Source organism: Amblyomma americanum, chromosome 1 (genome assembly GCF_052857255.1).
Source record: "Amblyomma americanum isolate KBUSLIRL-KWMA chromosome 1, ASM5285725v1, whole genome shotgun sequence".
Lineage (NCBI taxonomy): Eukaryota > Metazoa > Arthropoda > Arachnida > Ixodida > Ixodidae > Amblyomma > Amblyomma americanum.
The window spans coordinates 41,775,177-41,802,752 of NC_135497.1; the positions used below are offsets into that span (position 1 = coordinate 41,775,177).

The window sequence follows — 27,576 nt, forward strand, 5'->3', positions numbered from 1 at the left end:
TGTAACGTGAAGATGTGCACACCAAAAGGGAAAAATATATTTACAGGGAAACAGCTTACAGCCACGCAGCCGAACAACCGGGCACGCGAAGCCCAGCAGCAGAAACGCACTTCGTCCTCTTCGCGTTCCAAGCGCGAGCGCACCAAGCGCAAGCGTTCCAAGCACAAGCACAACCGTAGCAATATATATATATATATATATATATATATATATATATATATATATATATATATATATATATATATATATATATATATATATATATATATATATATATATATATATATATATATATATATATATATATATATATATATATAAACTTAAAGAAAGGTCCAAGCGGATTTGTGGCTACACTGACCGCAGTCTCTAGACTAAGTCGATGTTTGTCCCAAGGCAAGTGGTGCTCCAGGAGTGGCGCACAAAGACCAATTGTGCATATTTTGATTTTGATATGCTGACAAAGCTGCTACGAACGCTTTATTTTCATCAAAACTCAAATTATAAACAGTTCGTTATAACGAATCGCGCTCTTGATAGGACAACGCTGCATTCATTGTTCATCATACACTGATACCACCAGGAAAGTGCGAGCGCCATTGTTCTTTAGGACGAGAGCGAATGTGAAGACAGCGACGGCGGTCGTGTCTTGCGGTTGCTCTCCTAGTGTCCTCGTCCTGTGTGCGCTGTTCGATCCTGCAAAAAATTAAGTTAATATTCAGTACACACACTGCAGACTGCCAGAGCCGCTGTTTTGCAATCCATAGGTATACATAGATGCGAAACAAAAACCAAACTTAAAAGCACTGTAAAAAATACAGTACATTAAGGCGTATGTCGCAGCATGGTAACGACTACCGTTTCCCTTCAAATCGTTAATGCGGTCACTTCCTGGCACCATGCATGTCCAACATAGCACGCAAACTCTTACCGTTGTGACACCCATATGATGAACTTTGAGGTTATGTTTACTTTTATTTGGCTCCGTCTTTTTATCTTTGGCCCGCTTCTTTTGCTGTCTTAATTTGTGAGTAGCCAAATTTCAAGTGACTAAATGTGCGAGGCACGCTTTCATAGAATGCGCAAAGGATAATGAGGAAATAGGCTTCTCTATACTTCGTTGTAGCTTTCTTTCACTGCTTGTCTCTGTCATCGAAGTCGTTGTACATGCTGGAATAATTGCAGATGGTGGTGGTAGTGGTTGGTATTAAAATAATAGCAAAAAGGAAGGAAAACATTTTTGATAGCCCCGGCATCTGCCATCAATACTGAAGCACCTGAGCTGGGGCAGCGGAAATAAAGGGTAGCCGGCAGAATGGACCAATGAAGTGAAAGAGGTGAGGGGACAGGAAGAGAGAATATGGGGATAAGTAATATATACAAACTATTTGCAGAATAATAAATGTGTCCAGGTTGTGCGCGTGATTAGTTCATGTTGGATGAATTAAAATGCGCACAGCACTGTGTTGGCTACAACTGGAGTGGGGGGTCCAGTTATTAATCGTTCAAAGTAGAACTCCGGAGCGTTCGGTCACTGCATGTAACTACCTGAGGGAGAACAGACGGGACGTCAAGCCAGTATGTTCGAGGAATGCACAGAGGCTCACCAAGGTTCGCTCACGAGTGCGCGCACTGCCCCGCGGCCACAATAGCGTCTTGAGGAAGTCTGGTAGTATTCCCAGCGCCCTAGAGGCCGCAAGCATATTGCGACGAGCATCGGCGAACGCGGCACAGTGAAGCAGGTGTTCTAGTGTTTCCACTGCGCCGCAACCGCCACTCCCATCACTCGTCGCGATTCCGTGACGCTCCCGTCGTTCCCCGGGCCACATGCAGCCAATGCGCGCGCGGAGGATCATTACACGTTGCGACCGCGTAAGCGCGCGACAGCCGGTGACACTGTCGATGTGCTCACCTCCTGCGATGTGTGGGTCGGGGTGCTGCTTTCGGAGATGGTCGTGGATGGCCTTACGCACGTCTTCCAGCGCAAGGGGCAGATCGCTGGCAGGTAGTTGAGGCGCAGCGGTCGTGAGGTCGTCAGCTTCTTCGTTGCCGGCGATGCCGCAGTGACCGCGCACCCACTGTGCACGCACGGCACATCCTCTCTGTGCGAGGCGCTCGATACGCGAGCGAATTTCCCGCACTAGTGGGGTACCGCGGCCGTTAGCTTGTAGGCGGCTGAGGGCGGCGCGGGAGTCGCACAGCAGAGCACTCCTGGGCGGCAGAGGGCCGAGGGTGAGCGTCAGGTCCAGCCGAAGCCAGAACCCCATCACCTCCGCCGTGGTGGAGGAGCCCAGCAAGGTTGCGTGTTTCTGGCTGTGCAGTCGCAGGACGGGGATGATAGCCGCCGCTGCAAGGAAGCAGCTGTCGCGGGCCACTGAGCCGTCGGTGTACGCGAGGAGATGGTCCTTGAGTTCCTCGTGTATGACGGCTCTGGCAAGCTGCTGCACAGCACAGAGGGGTGTGCTCCGCTTTCCTGCAATGCCGACGATCTGTCGCTGTACCTCCGAGGCAGCAGGCCAGGGCGCGAAGGAGCCGTAGGGGGGGTGGGCCTTGGGTCAATTGCTCATACTCGAGCAGCGCCGCGCCCATTCGTGAGCGCGGGTGCGAGCGCATACTCTACAGCAGCGAGCCGCCGTCCGGTGCGTGGTGAAGCCGGTCGATGCGGTTCAGTGCCCTGCGCGCTGCCTGGAGCTCAAGTGGCCACGTTCCTGCCTCGGCCAACGTTGCGGCGCATTGCGAGTGTTTGGGCAGGCCTAGGCACACGCGCAGGGACTTGCGGTGCTGGATCTCGAGCTTCTTCTAGCACGGCTTGCGCACCCTGACGAAGAGCAGCGCATAGACAACCGCCCCCAAAGCTATATGAACCAACTTGCCGCATTTCAACCCTTCCCCAAAGCTTCGGCTTTGTATAGCCGCAGCGTGGCTTGCTGGGAGATGCCCTGGCCTCGAGCGGTAAGCTTGTGCACGGCGGCGGTGATCTTATTCATCTGCAGACAGGCCTTGGTCGCCACGGGGCGGAAGGAAACGCGCCAGTCGATGTCCAGGCTGAGGTACCGCCCTGATTAACGCCAAGGAGTCGGAGTCCCGTCCAGTGACAGTGGCGCAAGGTGCGCGCGCGAGCGCGAATCGCAGGCCTTGGCCACTGATTTGTCCGCGCTCAGCGACAGACCAAGGCAGCGCAAGCTGGCATCGATTGCGGTCAGAGCTCCCTGAAGGCACCCCCGCACGCGGAGCGCCTCGCCTGGTGGTCCCCGGCACCACAGAGCTATGTCGTCTGCATATATGAACATATACACATGGTGTCGCCCGCTCGTGGTGAGGGAGGCCGGCACCACCGACATGGCCACATTAAACAGAAATGGTTATAGGACAGAGCCCTGCGGCACGCCCATGTCGACCGGGCGAGGCATGGAGAGCTTACCCCGTACTCGTACGCGCATAGTGCGCCCGCTCAGGAAGCCGTGAACGTATGGCAAAAGGCGCCCGCTCACACCGGCCCCCTCAAGCACCGCGAGAATTGGTGCGCGGTGAACGTTGTGAAAAGCACCCGAGACGTCCAGTAGCAGCAGCAGCGCAACCTGGCCTGCCGCCTTGGCATGCTCCAGCGCTGTAGCAACGTCCGATATAGAATCAGCCGTGCACCGCATCCAACGGAAAACCGTCTGCCGCTCGTCAAACAAATCAGCCTCCGCAGCCCACTCGTACAGACGCGTACAGATAGCACAAAGGCATATAAAAACGCAAGAAAACGCCTGGGCGTGCATGTGACTGGTCACATGGTTTACTGTATTTACTCGCGTAATTTGCGCACCCTAATTTATTTCCCGCGTTTATTAGAAAAATACTTTTACGCGCACATTTTGCACTCCCTGCTGCGCCAGACCACCAGCATGCATTCAGGTGTGCGCAAGGCAGGATTGGGAATACTGACACGGCCGCCTCGCCGTGCACTTCAGGAAACCTCCAATGACAACAATCGAAACTACCGAACCACTGGTTGTTCTGATTGCCACTAGTAAGCCGGCCCTACACGAATGTGCCATTTTATTGCCTATTATCTCCATCTGACTCCGACTGCTGGCTTTGCACATTTATTAATGCGAAAGCGTTAGATGGCTCACTTTCAGGGTTACGTCAGCAAAAAAGCGGCTACAAGAAATGGCGCCATGTGACGTCACGAGCCGACGAGTCAACTGATGGAGATGATGGAGATGATCACATAATTAATGCTAATTACACACACCTAAATAATGCTAATGTGTTTAGGTAACACCAAAACTAATTAGTATTATAGTAATGGCATATGATTGTGACATCATAGCAAGTCACGTATGTGGCGATGTAAAAGTAATGTCACACGAAGCCCCCACCCACCCCCTAATACATGAAAACGTAGGTGAAATCCCAGCGATGGCATCACTGGTTGACATAAATATGGTCACAGTTTTGCCGACTACATACTCATCAAAATTTTGAGCAACTCTTCGTCGTACCAGGTGGCGTCAGAACATTTCCCTTTGCTTATAGCTTACGCGTTTTAGTCAACTTGGAGGCTAGCTTGCAACAGGGGTTCGGACCAATGACATATGCACCTTCAGTTGCATGCTTTAGGCCACGCTTGAGGTGTCTACTGAAATGTAGAGATGTGAGAGCTACTGCACCCTTTCCTTTCCTCAAAAACCTTTCCTTTCCACAAAACACATGCTTTCGCATTCCTCCACGTAAGGCGACTTAAGTGCCCTCAGAATTTTTGCTTTGAACTACGAATTTCTGCTCAAATTCCAGTTTTTTGAGGAAACTCAATTTCGCATCGCCTCTGAAATTTATTATGTAATTATGCAAGCACCGGGCAAGACATCCACTGCTCGATCGACACTGCTTTTGACCTCGCACATGTGTCAACTTAATGCGTCCGCGTACAGGTAGACTCAAATTATAAGTCTGCCCCTACCTTAGCAGGGTCACTGTTCGAAAAAGTGTCTGCTTATATCATCGGCAATATACGGTAAAGCCTCAGACTTCAAGGGAGTGGAAAATAACGTTCAAATTATCAGAATGTCAAATCGCATCCAAATGTCTTTCGCATGAAAATAAAATTTAGCTGGTGAAAACCACGGCAATGGTCATCTTTAAAGCCAACTGCTTGACTGCTGCAATTCTTCTCCCTTCTGTCCAATGCTTTACTTCATGCATGCTATTGGGAGTGCCGGAACAAGAACTACTTCATAATAGGAAGGCTGTCCGAGGCTTCCTTCAGGGTGCGACGCGGTAGCTCTGGAGCTTCTTTGCACGTGGCACCACATGGGAGGGCGCTCCACTGCACCAACTGCAAACAGCACGTGTCAAGCGAAGAGTTTCGGTCCACTGGAAGAACGAAAACACCTCGCGACGAGTGGCCGCAAGGGAAGCGCCACTGGCACCGGAGTGAAAAGAAGTCTTCGAAAAACAAACAAAAGAAAGAAGATCACCAACACTGCTGTCATGCTAAACGGTGAGCTTGACTGCCTAATTTATATGCGCGACTGATAGCCATTCTCGCCTCCTGCTGGCAGCAGAGATACAGAACTGAAACTGCACCACCGGACTGTCTTTCGGCCTATCGATGGGCATGGAGATCGTCAACACGCCCACCATCATGCGCATATCAGAGGGCCATGGGTAACAATGTCTTATGCAGCGCAGGGCCGAAAACGAATATTTTGACGGTAGTTTGTCCAGCAGGTCATTCCTAGAACCCACAGAATTAGAATTAGATTCTCGCAGATCATACACTTTAGGAGCCCGTCTGAATTAACCGATGTCAGCCTCGGGGCATCGAAATTAACGTGCCTGTAACGTCATAGGCTTACATGGGCGTTTGGCGAGAATCCGGCCGCAGTGAGATTCAACCGAATTTCCTAATTAAGAGTGGTCCAACTAGCAAGGCCTTACAGGAAAAAAATAACACTAAGGAAGCCTTTCCGCTGGACAGAAAAAATGCTCTGAATGGTGTGTCCGATTGTTTGGTAATTCAGTATGCAAAAGTATCGCACACATGATGCACCTTTGTCAGTTTGCCAGCACTTGAAGCAGGTGGGGCAACAAGGGTCTCACTGTCCTACAAAGGACAGAAATTAAAAAGCAACCGATAATGAATGCTGAACAGGCACAGTGACAAGGAACGTACCTGCTGCTGCAGCTGCTGCTGAAGCTGCTGCTGCCCGAATGTCCTCCTCGCATGGTGACGCCATCTGGGACTTCCGAAAAGAGGGCCCCGTCGACAGGGACAAGGAAGAGTCTGCCAGCACCGGCATGAAGTCACTGAGCCCTATTGAAGACGGGAAAAAAGAAAAGTAAGCCTCCATACTTCTGGCCCTGTGTTTCTGATTCTTTACAAATGCGTGCACAAACAAATGCAGAAGAAAAAGAAAGACTACCATTTTAAGATCTCGCAGTTTTTTAAAAGTTTGTCAAACCCGGGCGCTCTGAGTGGCTTAAGTTTTGGCATGAAGGCAACTTGCAAGTGAATGCCGCTGCTGAGAGGGCTTCACCATCAATCAAATAGTTACACTGAACGAGCATTATATAAAAAATACTGCAATGACGAGGTCGTTGCCAAAAGTCAGAGCATAGGTGGAATGTATTAAACCTCAATGCAACCAAGCATGTATTCTAGTTTTCGTAACTCCAGATTCATAGAACACCATGTATTTTAGCGTCAATAAAAATATGGTATAAAATATAGTACCTGACTTGGAACTAACCAGATGAAAATTTGTCTGCCGCCTCAAGTGGCTCAGCAGAGCGCAAACGTGAAATTGGCGCCGGCCAGTAGAGACTGTGGAGCACGTAGGCAAATTGAAATGTGACGATCAAATTGGCGAGCAACCCACCTTCCGCACCATCTGGGGCAGTACGAGCAAAGCTGGCAAGAGCATCAATACAGCCAGTGAGGGCAGCCTGAAGGTCTCGTTATCTAGCCCATAACTGGCACAGGTTTTGGCCAAAATCTTGGCCAAAATTAGTGCTTCGTGATTATCGCATTTAAAGACTCCCAAAGCTCGATAAAAGGACTGAAAGGGTCGGAGCCATCGGCATGCCCATCAGCTGTGAAGCCTGGCTCTCACTTCACATCCAAAAACATTGCTTCCCACTCTGACTACGCGTGGAAACACGCAATGACACACTCTCTCACTTACGGCGGAAAAGCTAGGCACAGGGCAGGCTTAATTATATTTCATTGCTTGTTCATTGAAAGATACCAGATACCACGTCAGCAGGGGCCGTGGGAACACTTATTGATCCCGTAGACAGTATCGTTACAGCCACGTGTATTATCGAGGAAATCTACTCTCACCGATAGCCCAGTGTCAAGGGACCACCAGAACGCCTTCACACCGAGAGGCTGTCGACGCATGCTCCGTTTTGGATGCAAGTCGCCGATAGTCACCGCAAGAGGACCCAGCGCCGTTTCTGACGAATGCTGCTCTTCCTTCGCTGGATATAAACCCCCACGTAAAGCCGAAGACGACATTTTGGCGGCAGCAGGGACCGTGGGCGGAACACTCCTCGATCGCGTCTACTGCACCGTTACACGTTGGCGACACATTCTTTCTTGTTAACCCGCTGTAAATTCCACGCTGCTACTGTTGCCTCTGCTGCTGCCAAGTGCCTTACCATGTCTCCCACTGTTGAGTGTAGGGAATGTGAACTGCTCATAGCCGATCCCAATGTAAGTGTCTCTTGTAGTATGTGTGAATCTGAGTACCATAAAAGTAAATGTGCTGCCGTATACGAATCAATTCTGAAATCGAAAGGCGAATCATATAGGAAAAAATTGGAAGTGTTCAAAGTGCAAAGGGTGTGAAATCTCGTTCCCAACAACTTGAAAAGCCTGAAAATGAGCCTAACCTTCAAAATGTGTGGGCGATCTTCTAGCAATGAATGAGAAGCTCGATATTCTGGTGCCACTCAAAGAAAAAGTTGACGGAATTCAGCTGTCTGTTCAATACATGTCGGATCAAATGAGAGAGTTGTTGAACCGGACCGAGAAAAATGAACTGCACAATAAGGAACTCAGGGCCAAAGCAGAAAAACTTGTACCCGCCGAGAGTAAAACTGAGCCAATCGTGCCTGAACTTGACAACCTTGAGTGGCGCAGCTGCCAACCAAATCTGGAGATAATTGGAGTACCACAGGAAGAAAACGAAAATCTTTTGGATAAGCTGAACACTTTAGCTGACAAAAGTAGCCTACCACTGCTTACTCATGCTGACGTGACGGCAATCCACCGCTTGATAGCCTGCCAAGATAGAATTCCTGGCGTTATCTGTCGCTTCACGAAGCAGAGATCGGTGGTGGTGAAACAGACAGAATATTTCTGATACCAACAGTGGAGTATCCGTGCTCGCAAATCTGACCAAGCATAGCCGCTCGCTACTTGCAGTAGTGGAAGAATGGGCAAAAACTAAGGGCTACAAGTATGTCTGGCATTCTAATGGCAAAACCCTTACCGGCGATTGTTGTGTCTCGGTCAGCAAGGCTTGACGAGCTTTCTTAGGTTTGCAAACGGCAGCTTTGCTTCTCTTGTTTTCCGTGCTTCCTAATAGCTAACATTACCAATGCATCGATTGTTCATAAGTTCAAGCCAATTTGTAAGCTATCTTGGTGCAGAGTTCCGAAAAGCGTTTAATTGTATATATCTTAATGCCCAATCCGTTAGAAATAAGGATGCAAATTTAAATGCCTTCTCCGATAACATTTTACGTCATTTTACATCATCATGATCGCAGAAAGATAGTGTACGAGCGAATTTGATGTTGTCCGCCTTCCAGAGTATCAGACATTCCATCTAAACCATGATACTGGACGTGGTGGTGGTGTTTGCATGTTGGTCCGGAAAGAATAGCCGCCTTACCTACTACCGCTGTTTACAGAGTGTGCTCTTGACCACGAAGTATTGTCCGGCCTCAACAGGTAAAGGTTGAAACGTTTTTTAATTTCTTGGAATGTTTGTTTCCTTTTGCTTGTGATGAATGTCTGACACTTGTTTGGAGGAGATCTAAATATTAATATTTTAAGTATGGACGCGGCTAAGACAGATCTAGAATTGTTAATGATTTCAAAAGGTTTTTCTAATGTAATCCAACTACCAACGCGTATTACGCCTAGATCAACGTCATTGCTTGACCTGTTTCTCAGAAACTTTGGCCATAATATGACTAAATGCGGTGTCGTTGTACTTAACGTAAGTGACCACACGCCTGTATTCTTTTGCTTCAGAAAACAATATGTGAAGCGCAACAACATAACATACCTTTTCCAAGCAATAACTGACAATGACGTATCAATGTTTAGGCATAAAATTGAAAACACCGGTTTTAAATCCATCTTTTCACTGAGCGACCCAAACAGAGCTTATGACGAGTTCCTTCACATTTTAAAGCCATTATACAAAGCTAGTTTCCCTATTAAAACTGCGAAGCGGAATCGCTTTTTTCGCAAGCTGAGGCTAACCCCCAAACTTAATACGAAGATACGCTTCAAAAATCGGCTCTATCATAATTTAAATAAAACAAGAGAAGCCAGTAACTTTAATACATTTAAGAGATACCTGAACCACCTTAACAAAGAACTCAAAAAGGAAAGAAATTAATATTATGCTACTGCATTTGCTTCAACTAATGGCCGCTCAGATCTCGTGTGGAAAAAAATGAATAATTTATTAGCGCGGAACATTAATAAAATACCATTTCTTCAGTTCAAATAAATGATATTGAGATTTCTGAGCAGGATTTAGCAGAAGCATTCCAGAAACACTTTGTTAGTGTCCCTAGCGCTGTTCTTGTTGAAAACGACCAAAGGGATGTGAATAGAGTTACAAATTCTCTATTCCTAAACCTGTTGATGAAGCTGAAGTATTCACACTTTTCCATGCAATAAACAGCTCTACGGCTTGTGACGTCAACGGGATGCAAATGAAGCCTATCCGTTTCATTTTTGACCTTATTTTGCCTTGTGTTACGCATATTATGAATGTATGTATTTCAAATGCTGTCTTTCCTAGAGGTATGCAGCGTGCACGTCTCTCTGTTCTGAACGAAGAAGGTGATAGAAATGAAATGAAACACTACATGCCAATATCAACATTTCCTATATTTCCTAAATTACTTGCAAAAATTATCTATCAGCAATTTATTTCTTTTGAGTCTGATAACCATATATTAACGAGCTCTCAATATGGTTTTAGAAAATCCTTATCCACAGTATGTGCTTTACTAGGCCAGAAAGAACACATATTGAAGGAGCTTGAATAAAATAGGATAGTAATTGGAATCTTTATCGATTTCACGAAAATTTTTGATCTTATTAATCAAAAAGTGTTACTCGGTAAGTTAGAACTATGCGGCTTTTGCGGGCACGCAGTCTAATAAAATCATATCAAGAATTTCGCAAACATGCAGTTACATTACAAGGTTTCACATCTGAAAGCAGCCCGTCTGCTCTGGCTTTCCCCAAGAAAGTATAGTTGGTCCTTTTCTTTTCAATACTTAAATTAATGACATTGTTTTGTTGTGCGGCTCGTAAAGTTCGTTATTTATGTGGACGACACTAGTGTTTTCATATCGGGGACAACAGGATTTGGTAGATATAGATGAGCTGGAAGATAAAGGAAACCGCGTGTTAGAGCAACTAGATCAATAAGCCCTGAGAGATGCGTTAAAAATTAATATCACAAGGGCGAAAGTTGTAATCTTCCGCTCTAAAAACAAACAAGTCCATTTGAGCAAAACTATATCTTTAAGGTCCTGTCCTTTAGAAGTAGTAGCAATGTTCGAAACATTAGGTGCTATAATTAATGAAAACATGTCTTGGACCGCCCATATATTACACATAACCACAAAATTATCTCAAATTCTTGGTTTTCTCTACCGCAATCGTCACGTACTGCCAAAATCTGCGACGCTCTTAATTTATCACTCCCTTTTTATTTCTCGCCTTAATTACTGCGGCTTGGTGTGGGGTACTACAACTCAGAAAAACCAGCAAAAGATACACGCACTGCAAAAAAGTTTTCTGCGCCTTCTTGAAAACGTGTCGTGGTCTTATTACACCGCCGAACTCTCCCCGCAGCATAAAATAATTCCTATTCTATATATGTTTCCTTATCGTCTGTGTCGAGCCTTCAAACAAGAGTTATATAGTCACACACGCTTCCTTCAAACACTAGCAGAATTAGACAATCACACTACTACGTATGAAACAAGAATCAGAAACCAATTGAAAATAAAATAACACTAGCTACAGTCTGCATACGCTACAAAATAGGCTGCCATGAATGCTGAACGAACTTGTAGAACAGAACATAAATTTGCGGGATATCTCACACAAACTTTTAGAGGAACTATTCCTTTCTCACACGTAACTTTTCTTGCTTTCTTCATATATTTTCTTCTTGAACATATATTTTGTGACAGTGCTATTGGTTTTGCATGCTTGCTCACCTCTCTGCAATATGAAAAAGTGTCCATGGTTGGCTGTGTTAATTTTTTGTTGGTGTTTTTTTATTTCTTGTGATCGTGTAGTTTTTCACTTTGAAGTGCTCTTTCGGGATTGCTTGCGTTGCGTTTTCTTCCTTGTAATAAGTTTTCATGTCGACCTTCATTGCTGTTGCCAAATTGTTGGGGAACCAGGGCTCTGTCAAGCTGTCAATGGTCAATGGGCAGCTATTACTCTGGGCTCCCTGTCATCATGTATCGCATGATGGTCGATTAAGTATTATTATTATTATTATTATTATTATTATTATTATTATTATTATTATTATTATTATTATTATTATTATTATTATTATTATTACACTTGCTGACATGAAGAAGAGGGTCAGCCAGCTTGGCCCAACGCTAAGATGGCTACCGCCGTCAACCGCCTGCCTTCGTTTCCCTGATTCCTTCACACCAGGCCTCAGAGGCAGTGTGTTCGGGTAATAAGAATAGAATGACGATAACAGCAAACCTAAAATCAAGATGCTAACTTTCTCGAGTGGAGAGGGGAGCAAGCATGTCGAGGCATCAGCTTATTACCAGATTCTACCTTTCGAGAGAATTTGGATGATTTTTTTATGCAGGTACAAATCATTCCCTCATTCCTTCTGATGTCCACAAACACACTGTCCCCAAAAAAGAGAATGCGGCTGCTAACACAAAATTCTGCAAATCATTCCCTCATTCCTGCTGATGTCCACAAACGCCTTGTCTCCGAAAAAGAGAAAGCGGCGGGTAACATACAATTCTGAAAAAAATTTTAAAATCTGCGATTTTTCGCGGCATCGCGGGAGACATGTGGAGGGCACATTAGGTATGGGCAATATTTGATAAAACAGAAAGAGAACACACGCATTTGAGAGTAAACTCAAGTTTATGGTCCCCTAGCTGAAATCACAACCAGGAAATGAACTTGGAAGGAACATGTAGTGAGTTGAAGAGAGAAGTGATGCCCCCATGTGTAACAAAGTAGATTTTATGGGATGAAGAACGTGGTCAGGATGGCTCAAAACAGGGCTCTTTTGTGGTCAACTAGGGAATCCTTTGTCTTGCGGTATAACTGGTTCCAGCTGCTGCTGCTGCTTGTGATGATGATAACAAGAATACAAGGCAAAGCAGCAACTAACACAATGGCATTAAGACATCCAAACTCGCTGGAGGCACTCACGGAATTTCTTTCGATGCCGAGCATACCCTTTCGCATATGCCCAGGAGGCGTCCATCAGGCTTCTGTTATCGCATGGCCCCTGCATGCGTCACACAGAGGAGAAAAGAAATGGGACACTGGCTTTAAGAAAAATGAACTAAGTTGCATCCGCATTCTCGCACACTGAGGCAGCAGAAGCGCCAATGAGCAGTAGTGCACAAAACAATCACTGTACAAATCAGGCTTGCACAGCCCCTGTGCCATGTGTGCTTTCTCAGCCTGTTCAATGACTCACTCACACTGCAATCCATAGTTTTGGAACAATGACATGCCTCAACGCTCATCTGCAACAGGATTGCAATAACAGAGCTCTGAAACTAGTGACAACTAAGCTAAAAGCCCTGCTACAAATGCAAATAAATTCTGGCAAGTTCAGCTTTCAACACTTTTGATCCGAGTGCACATGCCAGCCAGTTGAGCATAACACTCTACAGGAGACTGTGGGCATAGGAACATGTTTATAGTGCCCATCTGGTACAAAGCAGAACTCCATCCCACACAAAGACCCCTTCACAGTGCCCACCCGAGGAACAAGCTCAGAACATTGGTGACAGCACCTAGTTTGTTTCATATCTGGTCCTGTTTTGCCGACTCAGCTTCCGTTTCGAAAAGATATTGACGTTAAAATAGGTTTCTCATTTGCGAGGTTTCCACATCACTTCAACAAGATTTGGCATCACCTGAACTGCGAAGGACTCATCGACCTGTTTCGCCAAACGGCGTGGCCAACTGTAAGGCCTAAAGTGATTTTCTAGCAGGAAAACTGTACAGATGTACAGATGCACAGCCAAACATTCTGTACATTCAAAAGTTTATTTCTTAATAAAAATGACGCCCCGCAAATTGTTTGTCAAATTTCAACTAAAAAGCTTAATTTCGCGAAGTATTATAAGACAATACACCTGAACAAAGCTCTAATTATTAAAAAGTGTTTTAACTGGCTTCATTATCATGTATTGTGTAAAATGGGGTTCATTTGGAGAAGCTTCGCAATGGTAGTAGGGCCAACAGCACTCAGAGATCAGCCAGGAGCATGTATTGGTGATGCCCATGGGGCTCGCGCACGCATCCGTCTTCTTTTTTACAATGGCCCCCAAGCAGAAGATCTGCCATCCTGGCGACTTAAGAGGCGGACAAGACAACGGGGTCATAGTAGGGCTTAATCCGCTGTAAATGTACATTCTCATGGCTGCGGCGTCGGAGATTGAGAGACAACGTTAGTGGCTCAATAATATAGTTCACAGGAGACCGTGTGGACTTTATTTGGGGCCGCCAGGTCTAAGTGGCGCAAGATGGGAGGCGCCGAGAGGAGATGACAAAAGTTGTTGTAGGCGTCATCACAGGCGGATGACCAAGCCGAAAAATCGATTTGCTCCCGAGCAGCTGAGTGAAAGCAGCAGCAATTGATGCATCGTTGCGAATGAAACGCCTAAAATAAGAGCAGAGCCCTATGAAGCTGCAGAGTTCCTTAGTGGTGGAAGGTTTGGGAAACGCAGTCACGGCCCGAGGTTTAGTGTGGTGAGGGCGTACGCAGTCTTTCAAAACAACGTGACCTAGATTTGTGAGCTAACTGGCAGCAAAAGTGCATTTTTTTAAGTTCAACTGCATGCTGGCGTTTGTGAGGCAAGTCAAGACGTGCTTGAGGTGACATAGATGTGTCAAAAAGTGGAGCGAAAAGATCACTTATATCGTCCAGGTAGCACAGGCACGTGTTCCACTTGCGGCCACGCAAAACTGCATCCATCATTAGCTTGAAAGTAGCAGGAGCGTTACATAGGCCGTAAGGCACGACTAAACTCTCAGAGACCGTCAGGTGTCACAAACGCGGTTTTGGCAGGCTCTGCAGCTGGCATTGGGACACGCCAATAGCCACAGCGCAAATCAAGTGAAGAGATCCGAGCTTTGGAGACAGTCCAGAGTGTCATCAATGCGATCAGTCAGTCAGTCAGAAAAACTATTTCCAACCGATATAGGAGACACGCCTACCTTCCCAGCTCAGGTACGCAGACCCGGGAGGGAGTAGGGGGCTCCGCGAATAGAGGCCTGTGTGGTGAACCTCTTGGTTCTTCGAGGCCGCGGTCGCCAGGCGGATGGCTTCGAGTTGGTCTTCGAGTTTTGAGCTTCGAAGGAGAGACTCTCAAGCTTCCTCATTAGGAATGTTTACGGCAGCCCCAGGTGAGTAGTGGCATTGCCAGATTATGTGGTTTAGTGTCCCTCTCTGGTCGCATTGTTTACATCTGTCGTGTTCTATTGCATCTATGTTAAGGAGGTATAGCCAGTGTGGGTTCGGATAGTTGCCCGCCTGGAGTCTTCTGAGACACCTGGCTTGTTCGTTGTCCAGTTGTGTGTGCGGTGTGGCGTAGGATGTTCTACCCAGTTTATAGTGGTCGCAAATGTCTCTGAAGGCGGTCAGCCGCTCCTCCTGTACTGGGTCGTCGAGCCGCTCTGCGCTCGCCCGGTAGTAGACGTCTCGAGTGAGCGCGTGTGCGGCTTCATTCCCCGGTGCAGATTCGTGGCCAGGAGTCCAAATAATTCTGACCTTACGGGAAATCTCCCTGGATTCAAGTATTTTCTTCGTTTCTGCCGCCACCCTTCCTTTGGCGAGGTTCCAGATGGCCACCTTGCTGTCACTAATTATGGTGTTGGCTTGCGTCCCGACACACCCGAGTGCAATAGCCACTTCCTCTGCGATGTCAGCATTTCTTGTTTTGATCGATGCTGTAATTAACAGGATGCCTGCCCCATCTACCACCGCGGCGACCGCGGCCCCAGATTTTCCGGTGGCTGCGTCCGTGTATGCCACTGTTTCCGGTGGTTTCGAGTCCATTTCTCTAGCTATGGCCTTGGCTCTGCTTGCCCTTCTTTCCTTGTGGTGAATTGGGCTCATGTTTTTTGGCATCGGCGGGATGTAGATGTTGTCTCTGTACCCGTTGTCGAGACTAACTTTCGGGGTGGTGCCCCTGTCGTGTTGAAGCCCCACCCATCTCAGTATTTGTCGCCCGGTGTCACACAGACTGAGCCGCTCTATCTGTGTGGTTCGTGTGGCTTCCTCCAACTCGTCTACTGTGTTTAGCATTCTAATGGCCAGTAATCTTGTAGTCGAGGTTGATTGAGGGAGACTGTGTGCGTTCTTGATACTCCTTCTTATTACGGATGCTTCGATCTTTTCTTTTTCCTTCGCATTTAGGTGCAGGTAGGGGATGACATAGCAGATTCTTCTGGTGATGAAAGCCTGCATTATTCTGGCTAAGTTCCCTTCCTTCAGACCTCTGTTTTTGAGAGAGATTCTTCTGATGAGCCCTGTTACTTGCGCTACGGATCCTTGCAGTTTGTTTATCATGGTCGTGTTCCTCCCGTCGGCCTGGATGATGAGTCCGAGGACCCTGATCTGGCTGACTGCTGGGATCCTTAGGCCTCCCACTGTAACTTCGATGTCGGGTTTCTGTCTGCTCTTGGTGTAAATCAATAGCTCAGATTTTTGACGAGAGCAACTGAGGCCGATTTTCGCCGCGTAATCGACCACAGCGGCCGCCACTAGTTGGAGATTCTCTTGAATTTTTCCGTCTGATCCTCGGTTGGTCCAGATATTAATTTCGTCGGCGTAGAGGCTGAAATTGATGTTTGGGATGGTGCCAAGTCTTTGCGGGAGTTTGATCATCGCAATATTGAAGAGCAGGGGGGACAAGACGGATCCTTGAGGTGTGCCCTTCCCAGCTATCTTTATACTCGATGATTCTGCTTCCAAGAATGTCAGGGTGACCCTTCTCTCCGAGAGGAAGCTGCTGACGTAGGCGAAGGTTTTAGCTCCAACGTCCATGTCTCCGAGGTTTTCAAGAATGGCCGCGTGGTGAACGTTGTCGAAGGCTTTCCGGAGGTCAAGCCCCAGAATAGCCTTCGTGTGACCTGAGTGCCACTTATCGACGATGTCATGCTTCAGTCGCAGCATTACGTCTTGCGTGCTGAGGTGTTTCCTGAAGCCGACCATTTCGTGCGGCCAGAGTCCTTTGGACTCCATGTAGTTATAAAGCCTCGTATGTATCACCTTCTCCATGAGCTTTCCAAAGCAGGAGGTGAGAGATATGCGTCTCAGGTTTTCGAGCTTGTACGGTTTACCAGGCATGGGGATGAATATGACATCCGCTGTTCTCCATGGCAACGGGAGTTTTCCTTGTTCCCAGACTAGTTGCATGTAGTCCGTGAGTTTAGTGATCGAACTGTCGTCTAGATTTCTGAGAATCCTATTAGTTATACCATCTGGTCCTGGAGCCGTGTTGCGTTTTAGGCTGAGAATTTCCGCTCTCACCACCGCCTCCGTTATAGGCCTGTCCAGTTCCGGATTGCTAGCTCCAATGTAGGGTGGGAGGTCCTGGTCCACACTGTCGCCAATGTATTTCCTTCTTAGTTCCTCGAAAAACTCTTCTTCGGAGCCTTCGAAGATGTGTTTGATCTTTCGCTGAGTTACTTTTGCCTGCGTTTTAGTCTGCTCCGGGCACAGAAAGTGCCTAAGTATGTTCCACGTTTTGGGGAGGCTCATCTGTTTCTCCATGTCGTCACATCTCTGGAGCCAATTCTGTTCGCATACTTTGAAAGCGTGCTTCTCCATTTCCTTGTAGTGTCTGTGTAGTCGCCTCCTAAGGTTCCTGTTCCATCTCTGTCCTTTCAGTCTCTTTTCCATGCTCTTCTTGGCTTCCCACATATGTAGTAGGCGCGAGTCCATCGGGGCAGGGGCATCTTCGTCCTCGATCGTTCGCGTATTATTCTTGACTCTCGTTCGTATTTCTTTGGTCCATTTCTCGATGTCTTGGATCGCGTCTTCTGGTTGTGACTGGGTTCCTTTGTTCCTGAATTTATCCCAATCAGTGATTCGCTGTGACCATTTCCTGTTCGATCCGAGTGTTTTGGCGAGGGAGAGGGTGTGACTGAGTACGTAATGATCGCTGCCCAGGTTACATCCGGTATTCCCCCACATAAACTCTTTTAAGTTTCTTGTGAACGTGAGGCCCGGCGATGTGTCCTTAGTGACACTGTTGCCGTCCCTGGTTGGGGAATTGGGGTCTGTGTGGAGAGTGAGATTGAGGTCGTGTGCATCCTCCCACAGCCTTCTGCCCTTACCGTCTAGTTTGTCGTATCCCCAGTCTTGATGCTTGACGTTAAAATCTCCCATAATAATTAGTGGGCACGTGCCAGCGGCTTGAATCGCTCTATTAAAGAGCGGCTTGAAGCGGTCCCTGTAGTTCCTTGGTGGGCTGTATACGTTAAGCATAAAGATGCTGGGGGCGTGTTTGTTACCAGTGACGATTTCCACCAGTACCGATTCTATGTCTTCGAAGGAGGTGTCGTGCCATATGGCCGTGATGTCCTTTCGAATTAGTGTAACTACCCTGGTGTCATCCCCTCTGTTGCTTCCATAGGCCTTGAAGTGCCTCTGTTTTGGCCATTCTATATTTGTTTCTTGAAGTGCGATGGCTAAAGGAACCTCGCCAAGTAAAGAAATGTAGTTTTCTAGCAGCGCTCTTTTTGTCTGTAACTCCTGCATTTCTATTGTAGAATGGTTGTGGGGGTGCGAGTGCTTATCCTGAAACGTGGTGGGAGATTGTTGTTTACGTGACTAGCCATTATGGGCCTTCCAGACGTACTGCCGCTCCACACCCGAGCTTTTCTTGGAGTCCCTTGATTTCGCTTGCCGTGCACTGCATTTTTGCATACATTGCTTCCATGGCCCGTCTCATTTCAGCCACGATACTTTCTAGCTTGTTGTTGATTCCTGTCATGGCGGCTTCAAATTGTACCTTCGTAACGAAGATGTCATCCATTTTTTCCGCACATTTACGCATGCTAGGCGGGGACTGTGCCTCGTTGCGGCTCCCTGCCCCTTCTGTTAGCGGTGTTATTGTAGGTTGGGCAGTTTGTGACAGCTGTTTCTCTTTGAGCAGTGTGGCCGCGGTGTTTTTGGGAGTGTGCACTTCCTGTTTAAGTGTTCGTACTTCCTGTTTGAGTGCCATAATGACATCATTAGGTTCTTTTACTGCTTCTCTGAGCTCGTGGTTTTCTTTCTCTATCTTTTTTATGTACTGGTTAGGCTGGGAGTCTCTCCTATCGAAGCTCACCTTTTTCTTCTCCGTCCGAGTCCTTCTTGAGGCCCCAGGGGTCTGCGGGCGTTCTCTTGTTCTTGTCTGGCTGGGTGGAACTGGACTGGCCCACTATCTTCTTTTCCCTGGACGCGGATCGTGATCTGGACCTGTAAGTCGAACGAGAAGGGGAGGGGGACAGAGGTGGGAAGTGGTTTGGGGATCTGCTCCTGCTCCTGGCCTTCCTCTCCTGGAATGGTGTCTTGAGAATTGGCACTAATTTAAAATCTTCTTTTGCTAGCATTTCCTCCGCAAGCTTCCTTTCCCAGAAATTCTTCTTTACCAGGTACGGTGTTCGAAACATGGTCTTGTACGTCTTGTCGCCAAGGGGGTGCGCCTTGCCACACATGTCGCATCGAGTCTCCTTGCAGCTGTGATCCTTCTGAGGGTCTTTTTCACCGCAGTTTCTGCATCTCTTGATCGAGGTTGGGTTAGGGCACACGCCCATCCGGTGCTCCAGGTCCCCGCATCGATAGCAGACTTCGTAGCGTTTCCTGTACAGGAAGCATCTCTCGTAGAAGCCGAAGAGCTTTATAGTCGTTGGGACCCGCTCCTCTTGGAAGACGAGGAGGATCGTAGTCGACTGGGGGCTAAGTCTTCTGACCGCGATGACTTTCGGGTTTATTCCCAGACTTGCGTTAAACTCGAGTTCTGCTACCAGTTCGGCGTCGGAGACGCTGAGGTGGACGTTGTGAATCACTCCTTTTCCCCTGCTCTCCGGGATTGTCATATGTGCCTTGATTTCCGTCTTGCTTCCGTCTTCCGTGGTGATAGAAGGTATTTTTTGCATTTTTCCGCCCTTTTCTTGTCTTCCGTAGCGATTAAAAGGGTCTGCTGGGCTTCGTTGGGCGAGAGGATGTCCCTCCGAGCGTCTCCGTAGGAGATCCCAGTCTCCTTGCACACGTAGTACAGCAGCCTGGCGGCTCCGAGCCTTGTAAGGGGAGCGAGGCCCGCTTGCGGTCGCAGAATTATCCACGTGGCGCCATCGGGGATGGGCACGTGCTGTTTTCCAACTGATTTTTCCGCCAGCTTCTTTCCCGCGGCGCGTTTGAAACGGTTCGGCCTCTCCTGCGTGTCGGCGCCACTGACTTCCGGTTGCCGCTCCTCGCGTTGCATTGGTACAGCTTTTCCTCCTTTCTTGACCTTATACCAGCCTTATGGCTCGTAGTCTTCTTCCGCGGAGGTTCCCCCGACTTCCGCGTCCATTTCCGCTGCTTCGGACCAGCCCACCAGGGGCCCTACAGCGATTATTTAGGGCCCGAAGGCCGCCGAGCCTGCTAGCCCTAACGCTAGGCTGAGCGGTCCGGCGTGGTCGGAGCCTCAAAGTCCAATAAAACCCGAGCAAGTGAACCCACCTCCGAGAGTATGGTATCCTCTTGGTCGCTTAACGTTCCGATTGACGAATCCGACCAGATTTTGGGTCGTGGGCGAAAGTCAACGCGGGTGGCAGAGATTTTCGACGGAGCCCATGCGGAGCTTGTCCGATCGGCTGGACCGCTCGCAGCGCCCCCCTCATCAATGCGATGCAGAGGGTAGACGTCTTAGCGCGTGATCTTATTATTGCGGCAGTAATCGACACAAATTCGAACGGACCCATTCTTCTTCAGAAGAAAAACCGGGGATGCCCATGACTTGTTGGAGGGCTGTATAACTCCGCTACATATCATGGTGTCCACCTGTTCTTTATTTCTTCAATAACTCAACATTTATGGTGCAAAACACTATATAGGCGCTGCAGCAGCGGGGCATGGACTCCAGTGTAAATGTGGTGCTCGACAGTCGGCGTGCGCCCCAAAACGGGCTAGTGGCAATCTAAGGAGGAGCGAAACTTCTCAGGAAGCTGGGTTCGCTGAATTGGAGGAACAGAGGTGTCAACAGATCGAAGGAATAGGTCAGCCCACAAAGGGGCGGGTGCAGGCCTAGGTGAGCTGAGGGCGTCCATGGCGACAAGTGGCGATTCTGCGGTGGTGTCGTGGTTGAGAACGGAGTCGAAGAGTGCACCGTGCTGGCGCATTCGCCAAGTCATTAACCAAAGGGGCCTGAACACGGGTTGGAGACCCACAATGCAGTTAGGCCGGCGGATATGGTGAGCAGGGTATAAGGGAGCGACAGACAGTTACTCTGCAGGAAAGTATGAAATGGTGTGAATTAAGACAATATTTTCATCGCGAACAGAATAACAGGAGAGAGACACAATCACGGAAGAGAACGCAGGAATATCGGTAATGTCAGCTACAAGAGCTTTGGCAGAAAAAGAGGCATCGAAAAGTTCAGCCTCTGGCACAGGATTCGGCAGCGTAGACAGCCCAAATTGAGCCCGAGCACAGTAGATGACCCCGTCGTGGAGCAATAGGAAGTCCCAGCTCAGGATGATCGCATGCGAACATGACGGCATAACGATGAACTCTATCAAATATCAAAAACCTTGTACGACTACCCGAGCAGTGGATGCTGCTAATAGCTGGATGAGGTGCGCGCTTGCAGTTCGTAATGACAGGCCAGAAAGGGGCGTCTTCACTTTGCGCAAAGAACGGCAAAGCACTGCATCCATGACAGAAAGCAGCACCGGCGTCGATAAGCGCAGTCAAATACGTCCTCTACAAAAACCTCAATTAAGTTAGCGACAGACAAACGAGGCCTTGCAAATTTCGATGACTTCGCAGTTTTCACCTGAGGAACTGCTGCGCCTAGTTTTCCTGCAATGCCTGGGGGCCATTGTAAAGAAGTCGGATATACGCATGAGTTTCATGGCCACTGCGGCAGGGGTAGCGTGTGGTTGTGGAGTTCCAGGGCGAGAGGATGTTACCCAGCATCTCTACCACATGTAAGGTAGGGTTTATTTGGAGAAGCGTCGCAATGGTATCAGGGCCAAGAGCAGTGCGAGATCAACCAGCCCAGCCGGAAGAATGCACTAAGCGGTGGCCATGCGGCTCGCGCGTAGATGAGTCTTCTTAACAATGGCATTAAATTTTAAACCTCATATTTCTTCAAAAGAAGAAATGAAGACTTCCACAATAAGGACATTAGTTAAAGAAGCAGTTTTTCATCAAATTTTTGAATTTGTTCATTTTGCTTCAAATTTGCAAGAACTTAGTTTCTTTGATTTCAACCTGTAATCAAAGTTGAGGGATTGAGTTCCAGCCACATTCGTGTGGAGGCGAAATGCGAAAAGTGCCCGTGTGCAGCGAGATCTCAGGCAACTACAACAATCCCCAGGTGGTCGATATTGATCCGGGGTATTTTACTACGGGGTCTCATAATCCATGCGAAGCATCGGAACATTAAACACCACATACCATATCATACCACATTAGATGTTTCAGGGGACAGACACTTTAGCTCCACCTTAAAGACATAGTGAACAAAAATCTGCCAGGAAGAATAACCGAGAATAACCAGAACGATAATAATAATAATTGGGTTTTGGGGAAAGGAAATGGCGCAGTATCTCTCATATATCAGACACCTGAACCTCGCTGCGCCGTAAGAGAAGGGATAAAGGAGGGACTGAGAGAAGAAAGGAAGAAAGAGGTGTCGTAGTGGAGGGCTCCGGAATAATTTCATCACCTGGGCATCTTTAACGTGCACTGACATCGCACAGTACACGGACGCCTCAGTGTTTTGCCTCCATAAAAACGCAGCCGCCGCGTTCAGGTTCAAACCCGGGAACTCAGGATCAGTTGCCGAGCGCTCTAAGCACTGAGCCAGCGCAGCGGGTAATAACCAAAACAACATTTTTGAAACATAAATGAGCAGAAAGTAGTTACTTGAATTAATATTTATTGAACCGCCGCACCTAGTGGCGGCCTGTGAAAACTCTCACAATACAAGATGTGACGTCAGGCTAAACAGTCGCAGGCTATCGCCAGCACAGACCGCACATAAGTGAACGCATATGGCATGCTTTTCCTTCAGTTTACAGTTCATTTTGTTGAGCCTCCTCTTGTCCACACTTCAAGACTTTCTGCCTGCAGATCTTGGTTGTACACTTTGGGTGACTACTTGCCTGACTCTGTCAGAACTAATCGGAAATCTCCATCATCTGCAGCGACAGCGAATTTCACGAACACTGTACTGGTAATGCCATCTCGACAGAGGAACGAAAGGAGAGGGATTCCCGAAATGCGCACTGTCAAGGCAGCTTGCCTACAGCACTGCTGAGGGTAGGCTTGATGTCATGCCCACCAGCCCATAGGCAAGCGTTCCCAGACTGCGGCTCGGCAGCTCCTCACAAAACACCCAAAATGCCGCCATCCGCTCAAAATTAACCAGAATAATGACTGTACACTTGAGCAAGCTTGTGTGACGCAATAGCGTTAATGGGTTCCTCCAGCAGCATGAGGTCTTTGCATTTCACTTCAAAGACAAGTACACTGTCTGTCGAACATGACAAAAAAGACCCACTTTTAACCATTTTCGATTCCCATATAGTTACCCCAATTTTCAACTCGATAACTTTAAGGCTCCCATTCTGCAATTTTATGGGGAGAGCTTTTACCAAACTTTGCTGCAAGAAACATGCCTAAATACATGGCATTACTTTTTAATGACATGAAGGAATGCAATGAGGGCAAAAGTATCATCTTGTCTATCATAGAACTTGAGTTACAGTGTTTAAATTGCAACTCCAGAAACAGGGTATACAAACTTTTCTTCACGTTTCTGAAATGGCAACTTCAGAACATTATAACTCAACTCCAATCATAGGTAGGATGATAATTTTACCCTTACTGCATTCCTTGATGTCAATAGAATCCAATGGCATGCATTCCAGCAAGTGCCCTGTTGCAAAAGACTTGCATATCATATTGCATAAGTACACAAATTAGACGACATTTAAAATCTGCACACAAAATTGCATGTTCCCTGAAGATGGCACAATTGTGACTCCATTAATATATTTTTTCAAAGACCAGTGTCCCCCGCCTTAACCGCTGCACCATTACGCCAGGAGCGGTATAAGGACTCCCAGGGATCTATGAATGTGAAGTCGAGAATGACCACTCTTGCGTACATGGGAATTAACCCATTAACACTATCGTATCGTGATCTTAAGGCGGAGCTTAAGTGTCCCCTACACATTCTTACCTGTCAATCACTTTTGAGGAATGTTCCAAAGCTTATAATTGCAGTTAATTTAACATTTTAATCACATTTTGATTTCTCTGCATCATGTGTGCTGTCACGACCCTTTCGACTAATCCAGGTTGTCTTCACGCATCAATGGTAACTACGACGACGGGTTCTCTGCTAAACGAGACATTTGAAGCTATCGTGTTTAAAATGTGTATGCATTTCACACCTGTCGTATCCTGCTCGTAGCTACATGGTGTGCCGAGACTTGCGCAAAGGTCGGCACACCACTGGAGTTGTAAAAACTACACTGTCAACATTAATCAATATATCTTTTACTCTTCCGAATTGCTGATATACTGAAGAATATGCAGCCAAAGTTTAAAATTATCGAAAATGGGTTTGTTTATTTGTCGTCACAAGTCTGTTTTTTACATTTTTTACATTTTTTGGGATACCCGCCGCGGTGGCTCAGTGGTTAGGGCGCTCGGCTACTGATCCGGAGTTCCCGGGTTCGAACACAACCGCGGCGGCCGCGTTTAGATGGAGGTGAAACGCTAAGCGCCCGTGTGTTGTTTGATGTCAGTGCACGTTAGAGATTCCCAGGTGGTCGAAATTATTTCGGGGCCCTCCACTAGGGCACCTCTTTCTTCCTTTCTTCTTTCACTCCCTCCTGTATCCCTTCCCTTACGGCACGGTTCACGTGTCCAACGATATATGAGACAGATACTGCGCCGCTTCCTTTCCACAAAAACCAATTATATATATTTTTTTTGATTTCGCACAACGTATACCTCGTTACCCACCAAATAATATAAACAAACTTCAATTTGACCAACACACTAGTGTAGAGCATAATCTATAATTATGGCACCTCTGGCACACTCCTGCAGAACAGCTGCCTACCGAGTATATAGATTGAGAATATTCCCTCAAAAATATAGTTGGAGAACAAAAAAAATGGTGAATTATATTTTCTTATGAACGCACAAGACTGAACAATGGGACGTCTTCCTGCCACGTCGAAATTATAAGAAACAAGTGTTGGCAATTTCAGCAATTTTTTTATTCTTTGCACTAACCAGAAAATGCAACCCGCCAGCCGTACCCCAGCCAAGATCCAGACAGGCAAATCTCCAAAGCATACTGTGCACTTACCTCCGTGAAGACGTACCCAGGCGAACCGCTGGAATCTACGTAGTCCGCAGGGCTCAGCGAAGGCCGCAGGATGGCTGCAATGTGCCAGCACTTATGGTGGATACTAAAACAGCGATGCCATTTGGCAGACTCCGAAGCTACCGCTGTTTGACAACAGAAACACCACTGTAAAACTCCCGAGATAAAACAGCACTACCACAGCTTCCTTACGAACAATTATCGCATTTGCTCATCTAGTTCCTGCCTGCACATAATTTGCGCACCCCCAACTTTTTACCCAGATTTATTAAAAAAAACTTTTACTCGCACAATTTGGGCTCTCTGTTTCGCCAAATAACCAGCACGTACGTGGGGGCACGCAAGGGAAGCTGGGAAGATTGGCGCGGCCGTGTCGCCCTGTGTGGTAGCAAAAGAAGAGTGGCGAGGGTACGAATTGTGCGCCATTTACCCGGCTCACTAACGCTGGCAATCATTTTCCCGGATGAACTGTTGCGTGCATGCCCGAATCCGAAACTACCGAACCGTTTGCTGTTCAGTTTGCTAAGTCAGTTGGGCTGCACGCAAGGGCACCAGTTCATCGCCCGTTATTTCCTTTGCCTCCGCTGCTGGCTTCGTGATTGTATCATTGCGCGATTGCTGTCTGTAGCTGCATAAGTGCCGTCATGCCATACCATGGGCAAAACATAGTGTGACGCGGGATGGAAGGGGGCACGGTTATATTTGGAGTAAACGTTTTGTTGGCCAGAGAGGGGTGCAAGATGGAGGGACTACGTGTAGGCGTCAATATACAATATATATTGATCATAATTTTTTATGGCACAAGGGCATCTGTGGCCAAACAGCGCCTTGGAAAAAGGTTTTTTCTAGTCAAGGTGGGGTTAAAAACCATTTTCCTATGCATTTCACCTTACAGAAGCCGAGCAACAGGGAGAGGAAAGCTTGTGCCTCTTGTATCACCGGTGTGTACCCGGTGGCATTGGGGATCGAACCCCACACCTCCTGCATGCGAGGCAGATGCTCAAGCGACTAGGCCACTGCTACGGTTATACAATACATATTGTGCGTTATGGCCTTTGTAGAGTTTTTTTAGGGCGCGTTGAGTATATTTCTGCATAATTTGCGCACCCCCTTTTTTGAAGCCCCAATTTAAAGAAAAAAGTGTACAAATTACGAGAGTAAATACAGTAACAGCACAAAGCTAATTAAGCTAATGTAAAATTAAACATTGAATTAGTATTATACCCTTCTTGGTTTCACACATACAACCAGAGTTAAGTGCGCAAATGCCTTGCATTGTTCCTCCATCAATATTTGGCCACATATGAGGCGGGGTGTAAGAGTCCATTTACACTAAAGGCTTTGTGCCCTGTGTTTGTAGAGCGATTTTTCTTACAAAGCATGCGTCTGATATCCCTAGCGTCTTGGTCAAAAGAACACTAATGTGTAAATCCGTGCCTTTCAATGATGACTTTATACCTCCATGAAATGAATAAAAATCAATATGTCATGACAGAAAAGAAGCAAGCGACAGTCTGGAGGGACCCTCAATAGTTGGGCAATATCATCTCATGTGTGCAACAGTACGGAGACTGAAACCTAACTACAGTGGAGCCCCGATTATGTGTCTCATTTATGCAGCGACCCACATTTAAGACTAATTGGTACGAGGCCGGCGAATTTCTCAGACAGATAATGGATTAAAAGCCTCAATTATACAACTGCAAAATATGTACTCCCACTTCATACGATGGTCAGCAGAACAGTCTGGAATGAGGCACGCTGGTGGAGCACTTTATTGGCATACTTGATGTTAACCAATATTGGTTCCGGATCGGAATCAAGACGGTGATGTGAATGCAATGATGCGATTGATAATACACGACGGCTTGTAATGATGGCTCTGCCAGTGGCTCGGACTCCGCACGTGCAACCTATTGCCATCGGTGTGAGGCGGCTCTCCTGGCCAGTTTTTCCGTGCACTTTGCTGACAAAGGCGTTAGGGAAATCAACTTCATATTCGTATCGGCATGAAGTTATCATAGAGGCGGTAAGAAAATCAGAAATTTGTATGATAATCAGCGACTAGTTCAAAAACGCTTTTCCACTGCGACTTCAATGCAGAACACCTTAGGTCTAGCGACATCAAGCAAGCCAGGAGCGAGCGGCGTGCGTTGTCACCCGGTATGGGCCGCGCATTGCTGCAGGAAGGGCCCCCAGCGCATTCACATTGCAGGTGAACATCTTTTTTTTTCTCTCCCTTTATGATGTGAATTCCTAGTACAGACACTGCTCCCTGATGTCACCAAGTGACCGCGGCTCTAGAGAAAGACATGTCGCTGGTATGGCTATAGAGCGCGCCGCAAAATGTCTTCATTGGATTGTAGCAGCCATATTTCTGCCGCATCATCCAAGTAGTTCTCAAAGTACACGTGATGCCTACTTAACCCTGTAATGTCCGGTATTGCTTATGTGATACAGTGAGCAAAAC

General features: G+C 47.3%; 1 protein-coding gene across 1 annotated transcript; it reads right to left on the reverse strand.

Annotated features, from left to right (window-relative positions):
- Positions 1 to 536: 536 nt before the first annotated feature.
- Positions 537 to 25,561, reverse strand: LOC144115300 (uncharacterized). The gene is made up of 5 exons (XM_077649636.1): positions 25,537 to 25,561; positions 25,089 to 25,162; positions 12,691 to 12,769; positions 6,167 to 6,307; positions 537 to 696 (listed from the first exon to the last, which is right to left on the reverse strand). Exons 1-5 carry the CDS (start codon positions 25,559 to 25,561, stop codon positions 554 to 556), a joined length of 462 nt encoding a protein of 153 aa, XP_077505762.1. The 3' UTR covers positions 537 to 553.
- Positions 25,562 to 27,576: the final 2,015 nt, after the last annotated feature.

Coding starts and splice junctions, on each gene's coding strand:
- LOC144115300 (XM_077649636.1), bottom strand. CDS start 25,561: ATGATTGCCAGCGTTAGTGAGCCGG. Junction 25,163..25,536: donor TGCCAGCGTTAGTGAGCCGG/GTAAATGGCGCA, acceptor GGCACATTGCAG/CCATCCTGCGGCCTTCGCTG. Junction 697..6,166: donor AGCAGCAGCTGCAGCAGCAG/GTACGTTCCTTG, acceptor AATTTTTTGCAG/GATCGAACAGCGCACACAGG.